At 38.8% G+C, this 14,379-nt stretch overlaps 1 protein-coding gene across 6 annotated transcripts in view; it reads left to right on the forward strand.

Moving 5' to 3' along the window:
* Aatf (apoptosis antagonizing transcription factor) overlaps positions 1-14,379 on the forward strand; it is a 101,195-nt gene that overhangs the window by 17,760 nt on the left and 69,056 nt on the right. For 5 of the 6 annotated variants that reach the window (XR_011373047.1, XR_011373048.1, XM_070027125.1 and 2 more), the window contains exon 5: positions 9,522-9,581. The exons of the other annotated variant lie outside the window; for it this stretch is intronic. Coding sequence is in view for 3 of the 5 variants with exons in the window: in XM_070027125.1 (XP_069883226.1) it covers positions 9,522-9,581 (60 nt within the window). In the remaining 2 variants the exon portion in view is untranslated. The remainder of the gene's footprint in view (positions 1-9,521; positions 9,582-14,379) is intronic. 6 annotated transcript variants of the gene reach the window in all.

The following is a 14,379-nucleotide window of genomic DNA, read 5'->3' on the forward strand; positions in this document are numbered from 1 at the left end:
TTTTTCAAAACAATGAAGTTGGTAGAATCAGAAAGGTATGACTTTCTTTCTTTCTTTCTTTCTTTCTTTCTTTCTTTTTTTAAATTTTTTTTATTATCTTTGAATATTTGTACAAACAGGTTTCAATTCAACAGGTCCGTTTGTGAGTACAGTGTTTCATTCTTTTTTTTGGGGGGGGGGTCCAGTCGTGGTGCCTGAAACTCTGGGCCTGGGCGCTGTCCCTCAGATCTTCAGCTCAAGGCTAGCTCTCTACCACTTGAGCCACAGCACCTCTTCCGACTTATTTCTTTTTGCTTATGTGGTGCTAAGGAATCAAACCCAGGGCCTCATGCATGCAAGGCAAGCGCTCTACCACTGAGCCACCTTCCCAGCCCCTCTTTCTTTCTTTCTTTCTTTCTTTCTTTCTTTCTTTCTTTCTTTCTTTCTTTCTTTCTTTCTTTCTTTCTTTCTTTCTTTCTTTCCCTCCCATCCTCCCTCCCTCCCTCCCTCCCTCCCTCCCTTCTTACCTACCTATCTGCACAGTGTTGAAAAGCAAACTCAGAGCCTGGTGTATGCTAGACAAATGTTCTACCACTAAGCTGCAATACCAACCCCGACAGTGTTAGTACTAGATTCCTTTTGTTGTTGTTGTTTGTCAGTTGTGGGACATCTAGAACTCAGGACATGGGCCCTGTCCCTGAGGTTTTGTGCTCAAGGCTAGTGTTGTACCACTTTGAGCTGTGGTCCACTTACAGCTTTCTAGTAGACAGTTGGATATGAGTCTCATGGATTTTCCTGCTGGCTTCAAACCTTGATCCTCAGATCTTAGCTTCTTGGGTAGCTAGGATTACATGCTTGAGCCACATGTGCCTAGGACAGTAGGATTTCTCTTTACACTATATTCCTGCTTAAGGCTTACAAATCTTTGTGCATTGTAGCCTGCCATGTTTTTTCAGCAAGGAATGTCTTGGAGTAAGCATGAGGTGGCAGGACATATCCTTTTTGACCTAGTTGTTTTTGTTCCTGAGCACCTTTTCAGTGATTATCTCTTTGAACAGAATATAAATTTAGTGTTCAAAGTTATAGCATGTAGTTTTTGTATAGCATGATTCCTAAATGTGGCCATGTGTGTTTAATTGATGAAATACCATTGATGAAATACCTGTGTGCTCTAATGTATGAAGGGAAAACAGACTTCTGACTTAGGGAAAACACATTTATATACTTAATGGGTAATTTAAAGGATTTTCAAAGTAATTTTGTAAGAACTTTAAAATTTTTTGGTTTTTTTTTTTATGCTCAGTCTTTAAAACCTAACTACAGCCTAAGATGCTATTCTGTTGGATTTTCTTTTTTTAAATGTCTTAAAACCTATTCTTTATTTTTTTTTTGGATGGTTGTGGGGCTTGAACTCTGGGCCTGAGCACTGTCCCTAAGCTCTTCAGCTCAAGGCAAGCATTCTACCACTTAAGCCACAGCGCCACTTCCAGTTTTCTGAATGGTTTGTTGGAGAGAGGAGTTTCACGGCCTTTCCTACACAGGCTGGCTTTGAATCATGATCCTCACATCTCAGCCTCCTGAGTAGCTAGGATTACAGGCATGAGCCACTGGGACCCAGCCCTATTCTCTTTTTTAGATTCATATATATACACATTTACACACACACACATACACACACACACACATGTATGTATATACATTTATACACGTATATTTTACATTACCCAAAGAGAAAATACACACACACACACACACACACACACACACACACACGTATGTATATACATTTATACACGTATATTTTACATTACCCAAAGAGAAAATAGCATGCATCTTGTAAGGGCATGTACCTGTCTATAAACTGTCTTTTGTTAAAATCTATTCTTGGGGCTGGGAAGGTGGCTCAGTGGTAGAGTGCTTGCCTTGCATGCATGAGACCCTGGGTTCAATTCTGTAGCATCACATAAGCATAAAAAAGCCAGAAGTGGTGCTGTGGCTCAAGTGGTAGAATGCTAGTCTTTATCTGAAGAGCTGAGGGACAGCACCCAGGCCCAGAGTTCAGGCCCCATGACCAACCAAAAAAATAAAATAAGGAAATTAAACCTTTTTTTTTTTTTTTGGTCAGTCGTGGCTCTTTTTGCTCAAGGCTAGCACTACTGCTTGATCCATAGCACTGTTTGATTAATTAGAGATGAAAGTCTCATGAACTTTCCTGCCCAGGCTGGCTTCAAACTGTGATCCCCAGATCTCAACTTCCTGAGTAGCTGGGATTACTGGTGTGAGCCACCAGTCACAGCAGTTATTTCTTTCTTCTTCTGTTTTTTTGTCCATTGTGGGGCTTGAACTCTGGGCCTGGGCGCTGTCCCTCAGCTCTTCAGCTCGAGGCGAGCGCTCTACCACTTGAGCTACAGCGCCACTTCCGGTTTTCTGGTGGTTTATTGGAGATAGGAGTCTCATGGTCTTTCCTGCCCGGGCTGGCTTTGAACTGCGATCCTCAGATCTCAGCCTCCTGAGTAGCTAGGATTACAGGCGTGAGCCACCAGCGCCCGGCTCCCTGAACTTTTTTGCTTAAGGGTGTGTTCTACCACTTGAGCAACAGTTCAATTCCCAGCTTTATGGTCGTTAATTGGACTTTCTTGCCCCTGGCTTTGAACCATGATCCTCAGATTTCAGCCTCTTGAGTATCTTGGAGTTCAGATATAAACCACTGGCACCTGGCTTTATAAAGTGTTTTGAAGAGTACACAAGAAAACTGTCTTCAGGACGCTGGGTTAGGCAGAGTTCTTAGATACAGTGTCAAATGCACAGTTTGTAAGAGAAGAAATTAATGGTCATGCTAAATTGGAATTTAAATCTTTTGCTCTGTGAAAGATATGTTAGCAAAATAGAAGACAAACTACAAACAGAGGAAATATTTGTCAAATCACATATCTAATAAAGGACTTAAGTCCAGAATATATAAAGAATTCTAAAAACTCACAGTAAAAAAAAAAATTCGCTTAAAAACATGGGGAAGAAGACTTTACCAAAGAATATGACAAGTTTATGAAAAGATATTTCACATAAAAATAATCATCATTAATATATCATTAGTGTTGAGAGAGATGCAAATTCTCACAGTGAGATACCTTTATATTCCAATTAGAATATGTATAAAAACAAAGATGACTTGCCATACCAAATGCTGGCAAGGATGCCAGAGCACCTGGATGCTTCAGGTGTTTGTGGTAGGAAAGCAAAATAGTACAGCTATTTAGGAAAAACAGGTTTTTTTTGTTTGTTTTTAAATAAAATTGGGCATACATTTAGCATATGATCCTCCAGATCTTCCACTCCCATCGTTAAATCTTTCTAGAGAAATGAAAATGTGTCCACATAGACTTGTACATGAATGTTTATAGCAGCATTCTTCATAATCAGCAAAACTGGAAACAATCCAAATGTCTTCAAACAAATTGGGCAAATGTAGGACATTACTCAGCAATAAGAAGGGAGTAAATCTCAAAGGTATTATGCTAAGTGAAAGATGCCAGCCTCAAAAGGTTATGTTTTTAAATTCCATTTTTATGAAATTCGGAAAAAGATAAAACTATTGGGATAAAGAACAGATTAGTGGCTGCCACAGGTTATGGTTGGGGGAAGGGTTTGACTACAAAGAGGCAGCCCAGCCTTTTCTTTGTCTCCTATGAGTTTCCATTTTCCTCTCCAGTAGCCTCGTTTCATTGGAGTGTTTCCCACCTGTTTTCTACTGATTCATTGTTGAACCCTTTCTTTAGCATGCCTTGATTGTGAACATTTTGTTTGGATTGAGGGAGGGGGCTATAAATAGTTGTATACTTATTCCCAGAAAACTGGGAATATTTCTTATGGTAATGGATACATGATACAGTACTTCTAGGGGTAGAGGAATGAGCTACATCAACCTATAGTGTCATTTTTGTTTGAAATATGTATCTTTGGTACTAAACCCTTACCCAGAAAAGAATAAAAGATTACACAGAGCTTCTAGATTTTGATGTGGGTTAGAACTGAAAAATGAGATGTCTTTAAACTCTTTTTCCTTTTCTCTTTGATAAGTGATATAATGTGGTTTAGACACTCAGAGATTCCTGAGATTCCAGGTTCTGGTTGATGATTTACTGCAAAATTGCTTATAAATTGAAGTAGAAAATGTTTTGCAGACCTGGCAGCTTTCTGGCTTCACACCCATTTGTCACCCAGCATTTCCCTTTGTGTATAGAACAAGAATTAATTAGGCTGCACTGCAGGAAAAGTTTATGGCTATAATTTATATAGGATGAATTTTTTTTTAAAGAGACAGCATTGTTTTGTTGCACCTTTGTGGATGTGTGTGTGTGTGTGTGTGTGTGCGCGCGCGCACGCATGTGTTATATGTGCATAAAGTAGGGTTTTGTTTTGTTTTGTTTTTTTCCTTTTTTCTTTAAGCAGTGTCTGTAAACTTATGGAGTAAGCATCCATTTTTTTGTTTGATATGACACAGTGTAGGAGCAGATGCTTTTATAGTGATAGCTTTCTGATTAAACTTTTATTTTTGTCTCTTCTGTAATGCATGTGGTAGTACTACATACAGCAGCAGTGGTTAGTAATGTTGGTACATTGGTCTAAAATTTTGTCTGGTTTCCAGAGCTTAGATCTTTGGCTCTAAAACTGCTTCTTTCTTAGGGTCTTGCTCATTCAATTAATGTTTTCATAATCAATGCAAGTCAGAACTTGCAATTTGTTCCTGATTTGCACATTAAAGAGCTCCATTAATTAAGAATCCTGGTGTTTGGCATGTTCCCGCAGGATCTGTGCATTATTTACATGGTAAAAGTGTAAGATGCAAGTTTCTCAGTTGTAGTAGCAATTGCAGTTAATCCTGCTTTTTCTCTTTTCTTTCTTTTTTTTTCTTTCCATTTTGCTTGTGAGTAACAATTATTTCAGAACTCATTGAAACTCCTTAGGGATACATTGTCCCAAAATGGAAACAAATGATCTGAGAGAGCTAGGATAGAAGAGTAGAAAGTAAATCCTTTGTTTAAGGAAAAAGAAATTCCTGGAAGACAGAATTTGTGTTTAGTTTTTGTTGGTTCTTTCACTTGGCTAAATGTGTAAGATGTGATAGTGTTGAATTGTAATTGTATTTGCTCTAAATTTTCAGGACTTCCCCCCACCCCATAATAGTAATTGTCATCATAAATAAATAATCTTAGAAGTAGAAACTAGCTTCATGCTTATGATAAGTGAGCTTTTTCATAAAATCACTTTTCTATGAAGTGTATGTTCTGTTACCAATTCCTTCTAGCAGCCTGGGTCTAAGCCAGTAAGAGTGTAGAAAAGCGGAAATCAGATTGCTAGTTCAGCAGGCTCTTTCCCAGTTTTGGCATGGCTAATACTCATAGTTTCCTGTCGAGTTCATCTAGTTCTAAAAATAACACAAGAAACTGAAAAAAACCTCAAAAAATGGAGATATTTTTCTCCCTAATATTTTTCTCCCTAGTATTAATTAATTGTGTAGTCCAGCCAAGCCTCAAACTTCTGATCCTCTTGATTCAGCCCCTTGAGTGCTGAGACTTACACACCTGTGTCCCCATGCTTGGCATCTCTTGATTTGTGAGAGTTAGTTTAATTTGTCTGTGCACTTGTCCTTTGCATTAAAAATATATGAAGAGCCAGGCACTGGTGGCTCACACCTCTAGTCCTAACTAGGAGGCTGAGAGCTGAAGATTGCTGTTCAAAGCCAACCTAAGGAAAATCTGTGAGACGATTAGCTCCAATAATTCACCAAAAAAGCTGGAAGTGAGTTGTGGCTCAAGTGTCCTAGCCCTGAGCATAAAAGTTCAGGGACAGCACCCAGGCCCCGAATTAAAAACCCCAGGACTAGCCAGAAGAAAGGAAGAAATATCTTCACTTAAAATGTTAAAACATTATAAATGTATATAATTAAGAAAATAAAAGCTTTTTTAATGTTAACAGTTTTTATCTCTACTCAGGAATAACATAACCAACAAAATTTGGTTATATATTGCTTTGGATGTGATAACACATGTTTTCTTTAATATTTTATTATCTTTAATTATATTTTAAAGGAGCTTCCATTTAGGTGTTTTCTTTTTGTTTGTTTTTGTTTTAAAGGTTTTTGGTTTGGTGCTGGGGATTGAACCCTCAGGTCTTCTACTGAGGTACTCTACTATTGAGCTATACCTCAGCCTTCCATTAAAGTTTAATGACAGTTTGACAAGAACAGGAGGTTGTTAGGATGTGTTGTACTCAAAAATTGACATGTTGAATTGTACAACTACTTAAAACAAAAACAAAACAGGACAAGTGCAAGGGTGAGAAAAAAAATATGAGTGCTGAAGGGGTGGCTCAAGTGACGTGGTCGCGTTCCAGCTGAACAAGCATGCTGAGCAAGTGTCAGGCCCTAAGTTCAAACTCCAGCACCAGCAAAAGCAGCAAACAAATATAAAAAACGTGGGCTACAGTACAGCTTATGAACTATCTATATAGCAGGATAATTTTAAGATATAATTCTGTGGGTTACTATAATTATAACCTGTCCCTGTTTGTACATTTGAAAGTTATATTTGACTACATTATATTGGGTTCTCTCTTTTTTTTCCAATTAATTTATGTAGTTCTCAGGTTCCATAGTTTTTTTTTTTAATCTTTGTGGGAGAGAATAAGCCTAATAAATATGTACATATCCACTTCATTTTTATTTTTATTTCATTTTTTTGGTGGTGCCAGGTTTTGAACTCAGGTCTTGCACTTGCCAGTAAGTAGGTCTCTAACTTTGAGTCGTAACTCCAGCCCACTACTTTCTTTTATCAGTTCTTATTTGGTATAATTGAATAAGAGACATCCAAAATACTATTAGTACATTTTTTTGGGTCCGGTCGTGGGGCCTGAACTCTGGGCCTGGGCACTGTCCCTCAGCTCTTCAGCTCAAGGCTAGCACTCTACCACTTGAGCAACAGCACCACTTCCGGCTTTTTTCTTTTTGCTTATGTGGTGCTGAGGAATCGAACCCAGGGCCTCATGCATGCAAGGCAAGCGCTCTACCACTGAGCCACCTTCCCAGCCCAAGAAGAGTTCTTATTAGCTGCTCATACTGTTTTTTGTTTTTTATTTTTGCTGGTCTGGTTCTGGGCACTGTCCCTCAGCTCTTCAGCTCAAGGCTAGTACTCTACCACTTGAGCCACAGCACCACTTCTATCTTTTTCTGCTTATGTGGTGCTGAGGAATCAAACCCAGAGCCTTGTGAATGCAAGGCAAGCACTCTACCACTGAGCCACCTTCCCAGCCCCTCATACTGTTTTTATAAACAAAAGTTTTATAGGTAAATAAAGCTCTTTTGATAGTCTTAAAGATTCCTGTGTCTTTGAGGTAGTATAATATGTGCTACATACATGTCAATCATGGTGAGGGTTAAGTAGGTGGGCAGAGACAAATGTGACTCAAGGTATCAAAGCCATTCGGTCATTCATAGTAAGACTTATGAAATATAAGAACAAGAGAAATCAAATAGGACATTTGAGAATTATCAGTTTACTTCTATCTTGGTATTTGCATTGCCTAAGTATAATTGTAAATGCCATATATTCTGCAAGTCACAAAAATAGCTCCTGTTTGTTCATCTTCTACTATACCCACACACTGAGTTAAGTGTGTATGAGCCTCATTTCACTTCTCACAGCAGCCTGTGAAACAGACACTGAGAACTGAGTTATATAAATGAGGGAATCAAATTTAGTGAGATAATATGTTTGGAATCAAGTTTAGTAAGGTGACATGTTTGGAATTGAGTTTAGTGAGGTAACATGTTTAACAGCTATTAGCTGAACGGGTCTGCTCCATTTCTAAGCCTTTGCTCTTGGCTGCATTGTCCAGTCTTTGTTCATATAGTTGTTAACTAAATGTTCCCTCCTAACCTTTTCAAAGAAAGTATGAAGGAATATACATAAGAAAAAAAATGCCAGTGCTTAAAGAAATGAAGGCAGGAAAAATGTCCTACCATTGTAGGCCAGTTTTAAAATAGATGTATCTTTCAGTTTTTCTAAAATGATGTTTTTGACATCTGTGTTTTCAGTAAAGGGTAGAAATGCCCTCAGGGAGTCTATCCTAATAGCAGGTTAGATTTTTTTTTTATGACAAAATAATGTGTAAATAGATGAGTTTACTTATATATTCATTGTATAAGATTTAGAAAAAGGAATTTTAAAAATCACACAAAATTAGGAAATAATCTTTGAATTCTAGCAGTTAAGAGTTACGTACTTTAAAGCTGAATGTGATGATGCATACTTATAATCCCAGACTTGGAAGACTGAGGCCAGCATGAGCCTTTTTGAAACCCATCTCCAAATAGAAAAAAAAGTTAAATACTTTCAATATTTTGTTATATTGTGTTTTTCTTTTCCAGTTTTTTTCTTTGTGAATGTGAAGTGAAAACCAAAATAAGAACATATTCTATGCTGTTTTGTAGTCTGGTTTTTTTTCCCCTGCTAACAACATGAATATCTTTCCATGTTATTAAATTTTGTTCTACAGTTATTATAGTAATAGGGCTTGAACTCAGGGCCTGGGTGCTGTCCTGAGCTTCTTTTGCTTAAGGCTAGCACCCTACACTTGAGTTACAATTCTACTTCTGGCTTTTTGTGGTAAATTGGATATAAGAGTCTTATGGACTTTCCTGTCTGGGCTAGCTTTGACTGTGATCCTCAGATCCTCCTGACTAGCTAGGATTACAGGTATGAGCTACCAGTGGCTGGCTTCTCTAGTGTTATTTTTATTTTTATTTTATATTTTATTTTGCCAGTCCTGGGGTTTTGAACTCAGAGCCAGGACATTGTCTCTGAGCTTCTTTTGCTCAAGGCTAGCACTCTACCACTTGAGCCACAGTGCCACTTCCGGCTTTTTCTGTTTATGTGGTACTGCGGAATTGAACCCAAGGCTTCATGCACCCTAGGCAAGCATTCTATCACTAAGCCACATTCCCAGCCCCATCCAGTGTTATTTTTAATAACAGCATACGCTTTCTTTCATATGGGTAGTTGAATTCTTTATTGTTGAAAAAATATTTTTGGATTTTCATTTTTATAAATAATTCAATATTGTTATTACTAAATTTTACTTAAATCTATGATTATTGCAGAAAATACATTTCTAGATGTGGATTAGCATTTTTTTCAAGAATATATATAGTGTTGGGGCTGGGAAGGTGGCTCAGTGGTAGAGTGCTTGCCTTGCATGCATGAGGCCCTGGGTTTGATTCTTCTTCAGCACCATATAAGCAGAAAAAGCCGGAAGTGGTGCTGTGGCTCAAGTGGTAGAATGTTAGCCTTGAGCTGAAGAGCTGAGGGACAGCGTCCAGGCCCAGAGTTCAGGCCCACGACCGACCCCCCCCCCCAAAAAAAAAAAAAAGAATATATGTAGTATTAAGGCTTTTTTTTTTTTAATTGTGAAAATGCCGTATAGAGGGGTTACAATTACATGGGCAAGATAATGAGTATATTTCTTTCTTTCTTTCTTTCTTTTTGGGTCGTTCATGGGGCTTGAACTCTGGACCTGGGCGCTGTCCCTGCGCTCTTTAGCTCAAGGTGAGTGCTCTACCTCTTGAGCCACAGTGCCACTTCCGGTTTTCTAGTGGTTTATTGGAGATCAGAGTCTCGCTGACTTTTCTGCCCGGGCTGGCTTTGAACTGTGAGCCTCAGATCTCAGCCTCCTGAGTAGCTAGGATTACAGTCGTGAGCCACCGGCGCCCGGCAAGTACATTTCTTATCAAGCATTGTTGCCTCCTCTTTATTTCCCCTTCCCATCCCTTCCCATTCCTTCCTACATCTCCCAACCCCCCCCATGTTAAGGCTTTTGATCTAGATGACCAAATTGCTGTTCAGAAAAGTTATCAGTTTGTATCTAACCTTTAGATGAACAACGTTAGTTCCCTTATCCTTGTCTACACTAGATATTTATAATTTTGTTTCATCTTTGTCACTTTGATAGGTGGAAAATGATGTCTGTTTTAATTTACGTTTTCCAATATTTAATGAGAGTATTTCCCCTTACATTTATTTGGTCTTTGTTATTTCTTTTTTTACATTTATTTGGTCTTTGTTATTTCTTTTTTTTTTTTTTTTTTTGCTTATGTGGTGCTGAGGAATCAAACCCAGGGCCTCAGGCATGCAAGGCAAGCGCTCTACCACTGAGCCACCTTCCCAGCCCGGTCTTTGTTATTTCTTATGTGAATCCAATAGGGAAAACTTTATGCTAGCTCTAGTGAAATGGTCTTTTATTATCTAATGAGTCTCATGGTTGTATTTTTTGTTTCTTTTTGTTTTAGTTGTTAGAGATCTGGGTCTCACTTTATATCCAAGCTGTCTTTCAACTCAGTTATGTAGCCTGGACTGGCCAATAATCCTCATAATGTTCATATACTCATGGGCAGCACTATGCCTGGTTCCTAATTTTGTGTGTGTGTGTGTGTGTGTGTGTGTGTGTGTGTGTGTGTGTGTGTGTGTGTGTGTGTGTGTGTGTGTGTGTGTGTGTGTGTGTGTGTGTGTGTGTGTGTGTGTGTGTGTGTGTGTGTGTGTGTGTGTGTGTGTGGTTTTTTTGTTGGTTGTTGTTGTTGGCCTCAACTCTGGGCCTGGGCACTGTTCCTCAGCTCTTCAGTGCTCTACCACTTGAGCTACTGCGCCACTTCTGGTTTTCTGAGTGGTTTATTGGAGATAAGAGTCGCACAGACTTTCCTGCCAGCCCCAGCTGGCTTTGAACCACAGTCCTCAGATCTGCCTCCTTAGTAGCTAGGATTATAGGCATGAGCCACTGGCACCTGGCTGGTAATTGTTAGTCTTAATAGCTTTAAAAAAATTCATGGTAAAACTTGTTTGTTATAAAAATATTATTTTTGTTCAAACAGAATTGAGTACTCTCTCTACCCCAAACAATACTGGAATATGTAATGTGGATTACATTGTTGTTAATATTGTTCTCCAGACATTATTTTAATAAGCTTGTTCTTGTATGTCCTTCCATACATTTTGTGTCAATGTAAACTTTATTAAAATTGTAAATGATCATGTTTTTACCTTCACATTTCATTACATATAAATCTGGCTTTTTTTTTTTTTTTGGTGGTTCTGAGGTTTGAAGTTAAGACTTGAAGTTAAGCTTGGTAGGCAGGCACTATACCAGTTGAGCCATGCTCCCAGCTCTAGTTTTTTATCTTTTTATTTTTAAAAATATTCCAAATAACAATCAAGGCATAATTTACCCTGTATTTCAGTATATGGTTTTTTTTTTTTTGGTCGTGGGGCTTGAACTCTGGACCTGGGCGCTGTCCCTCAGCTCTTCAGCTCAAGGCAAGCACTCTACCACTTGAGCCACAGTGCCACTTTTGGCTTTTTCTGCTAATGTTGTGCTAAGGAATCGAACCCAGGGCTTTATGAATGCAAGGCAGGCACTCTACCACTGAGCCACCTTCCCAGCCCCAATATAAGCTTTTTTTTAAATCATTTTTTATAGTATCATCTCACTTAACCCAATTAATATTCTAGTTTCTTTCTAATGCATTCCTTCTGTATTCATCTTACTTATTCATCCCCAAAACATTTTTTATGGCTTGATTTATTCAAACCAAATTCCATTTGAACTTACCTTTTCAGTAGCTGCACACAAAGTTTTCTGACTAAAATTAATTTAAGCAGTCTTCTGTAAATTGTCACCTAAAATGTTTACAGTTTTTACCATTATAAGTAATGCTAAAAATACTATTTTGTACTCATCTCTTTGCTTTGAATCTGTTTCCTTATGATTAATTTCCAGAAGTAGGAGGAGACGTGCATATGTACAACTTTGATGTTTTGCCTGACAGCTTCCTAGATAATGTTGTGCTAATTAAACTCTTTATCACTTGTGAATGGAGAATTCTCCTTTCCTCACAATCTTGCCAGAATCAAATATTTCCATAAAAATATTGCATTATGTTATATAGATGTATGTTTTTGCTGTGCTGGAGATGGAATCCAAGGCCAGCACATTCTCAGCGAGTACTTTGCCACTGGGCTGCATCCCAGGGTAAGGAAATCAGTTATAGAAAACTTGACATGAAATGTCATTTATCTCACAGTGTTTTAGCTTTTAATGTAGTTTTAAGTTTTTTTTTTTTAATAGTGAGTTGAAGCATGTCATCTTATGTTTTGCTATTTAATTTTGGAGACTTGAACCCATTGCTTAACATTATTTTATTTTTTTTGCTGAACTTGGGTTTCAAACTCAAGGACTGGGCAGTCCCTGAGCTTTTTAAAAGCTCAAGGCTAGTTGCTGTACCACTTGAGCTCCACTTCTGCTTCTGACTTCTTTTTTGTCCCTTATGGGGCTTGAGCTTAGGGCCTGAGCACTGTCCCTGAGCTGCTTTGTGCTCAAGGCTAGCACTCTGCAACTTGGGCCACAGCTTCAATTCCAGGTTTCTGGGGGTAGTTTGTTGAGATAAATAGTCTCATGAAATTTCCTGCTCAGCTGGCTTTGACCCATCATTCTCAGCCACCTGAACAGCTAGGATTCCAGGCATGAGCCATTAGCACCTGGCCTTTAACATTATCTTGTCCTACAGGACCTGCTTGCCTATCACATAATTGGTGCGTCCTTTAGTTTTTGTACTTATTTTTCAACTGTGGGAATCAGATTTGGCTATACCATTTTAACAGAGTTCCACTAGTGGTTTTTTTCATATGGTAGAACTTTGGTCATTTTTAGCAATTGAAAGTTTTATTACACTTTGTTCCCCAGGTAGCTTTGATATATAACTCAGAAAGATAAATTGATGTAGAAAATGAAAACTGTAATTTTTTTTAAAGCTTGTAAGTAATGCTTCATTTTCTTCATCTCTAAAATGGTCATATAATAGAACATCCTTCAGAGAATTGCTGTGAGGATTTAAATGAGTTATAAAGTGCTTAATCTGGCACTTAGTAGGTCCTTACTGAGTGTTAACTGTTAATCTTAAAGGTATAGTACAGGGGCTGGGATATTGTTGGCTCAGTGGTAGAGTGCTTGCCTCGCATGCATGAGGCCCTCGGTTTGATTTCCTTAGCACCAAATAAACAGAAAGAACTGGAAGTGGCGCTGTGGCTCAAGTGGTAGGGTGGTAGCCTTGAGCTGAAGAGCTGAGGGACAGCGTCCAGGCCCAGAATTCAGTCCCCACAACTGATAAAAAAAAAAAAAAAAAAAAAAAAAGGTATAGTACAGAATTTTTTTTTTGTTTGAGATCAGGACTTGAACTCAGTACCTGATGCTTTTGTTCATTGGCTGATCCATACCTCCGCTCCCTATAGCACAGAATTTTATAAAAAATTTTGTGTAGGTCTTTGACCACAATAATTGTTTCCATTTTCTTGAAAGATGATATAAGACTTGAAATGCACATATAAAAAATATATAATGCTGGGCACTAGTGGCTCCTGCTTGTAATTCTAGCCACTAAGGAGGCTAAGATTTGAGGATCATGGTTCAAAGCCAGCTGGACAGGAAATCCTATGAGACTTTTTGTCTCTGACAAACTACCCTCAGAAAGCTGGAATTGAAGCTGTGGCCCAAGTGGTAGAATGCTAGCCTTGAGCAAAAGAAGCTCAGGGACAGCGCCCAGGCCCTGAATTCAAGCCCAGGAACCAGAACAACTTACCACCACCACCACCACCCCCTCCCCCCACCACACCAGACAAATAAATATATACCAGGGCTGGGAAGGTGGCTCAGTGATAGAACACTTGCCTTGCATGCATGAGGCCCTGGGTTCGATTCCTCAGCACCACATAAGCAGAAAAAGCCAGAAGTGGCACTGAGGCTCAACTGGTAGAGTGCTAGCCTTGAGCTGAATTGCTGAGGGACAGCGCCCAGGCCCAGAGTTCAGATCCACCCCCCCCTAAAAAAAAATTATATACCATACTTGTAATCCAAACTACTCGTGAGGCTAAAATTTGAGGATTATGGGGTGAAGTCAGTTCAGCAGAAAAGTCCCAGTGACTCTTACTTCTAATTAACTAGCAAAATGTCAGACTAGAGGCATGGCCTAAGGGGTAGAGTTCCAGCAAAAATGCCAAGCAATAGCACAAAGACTTGAGTTCAACCCTGGTACCAAGACACACACAAAAAAATATGCCAAGAAAGATATCAGGATGTCACTCTTAAATATAAGTGTGTGTGTGTGTGTGTGTGTGTGTGTGTGTGTGTGTGTGTGTGTGTGTGTGTGTGTGTGTGTGTGTGTGTGTGTGTGTGTGTGTGTGTGTGTAAAATACAGAATTACTTACTAGCATCAAGGTACCATGGTGAATAGTTTACTGTCGTTGCTCACAAGGAGTGTATAGGAAGTGTATAATTCTGTTATAATAAAAAATGTCAAGTTTG

Source organism: Dipodomys merriami, unplaced genomic scaffold (assembly GCF_024711535.1).
Source record: "Dipodomys merriami isolate MVZ:Mamm:240054 unplaced genomic scaffold, mDipMer1.0.p SCAF_19, whole genome shotgun sequence".
NCBI lineage: Eukaryota > Metazoa > Chordata > Mammalia > Rodentia > Heteromyidae > Dipodomys > Dipodomys merriami.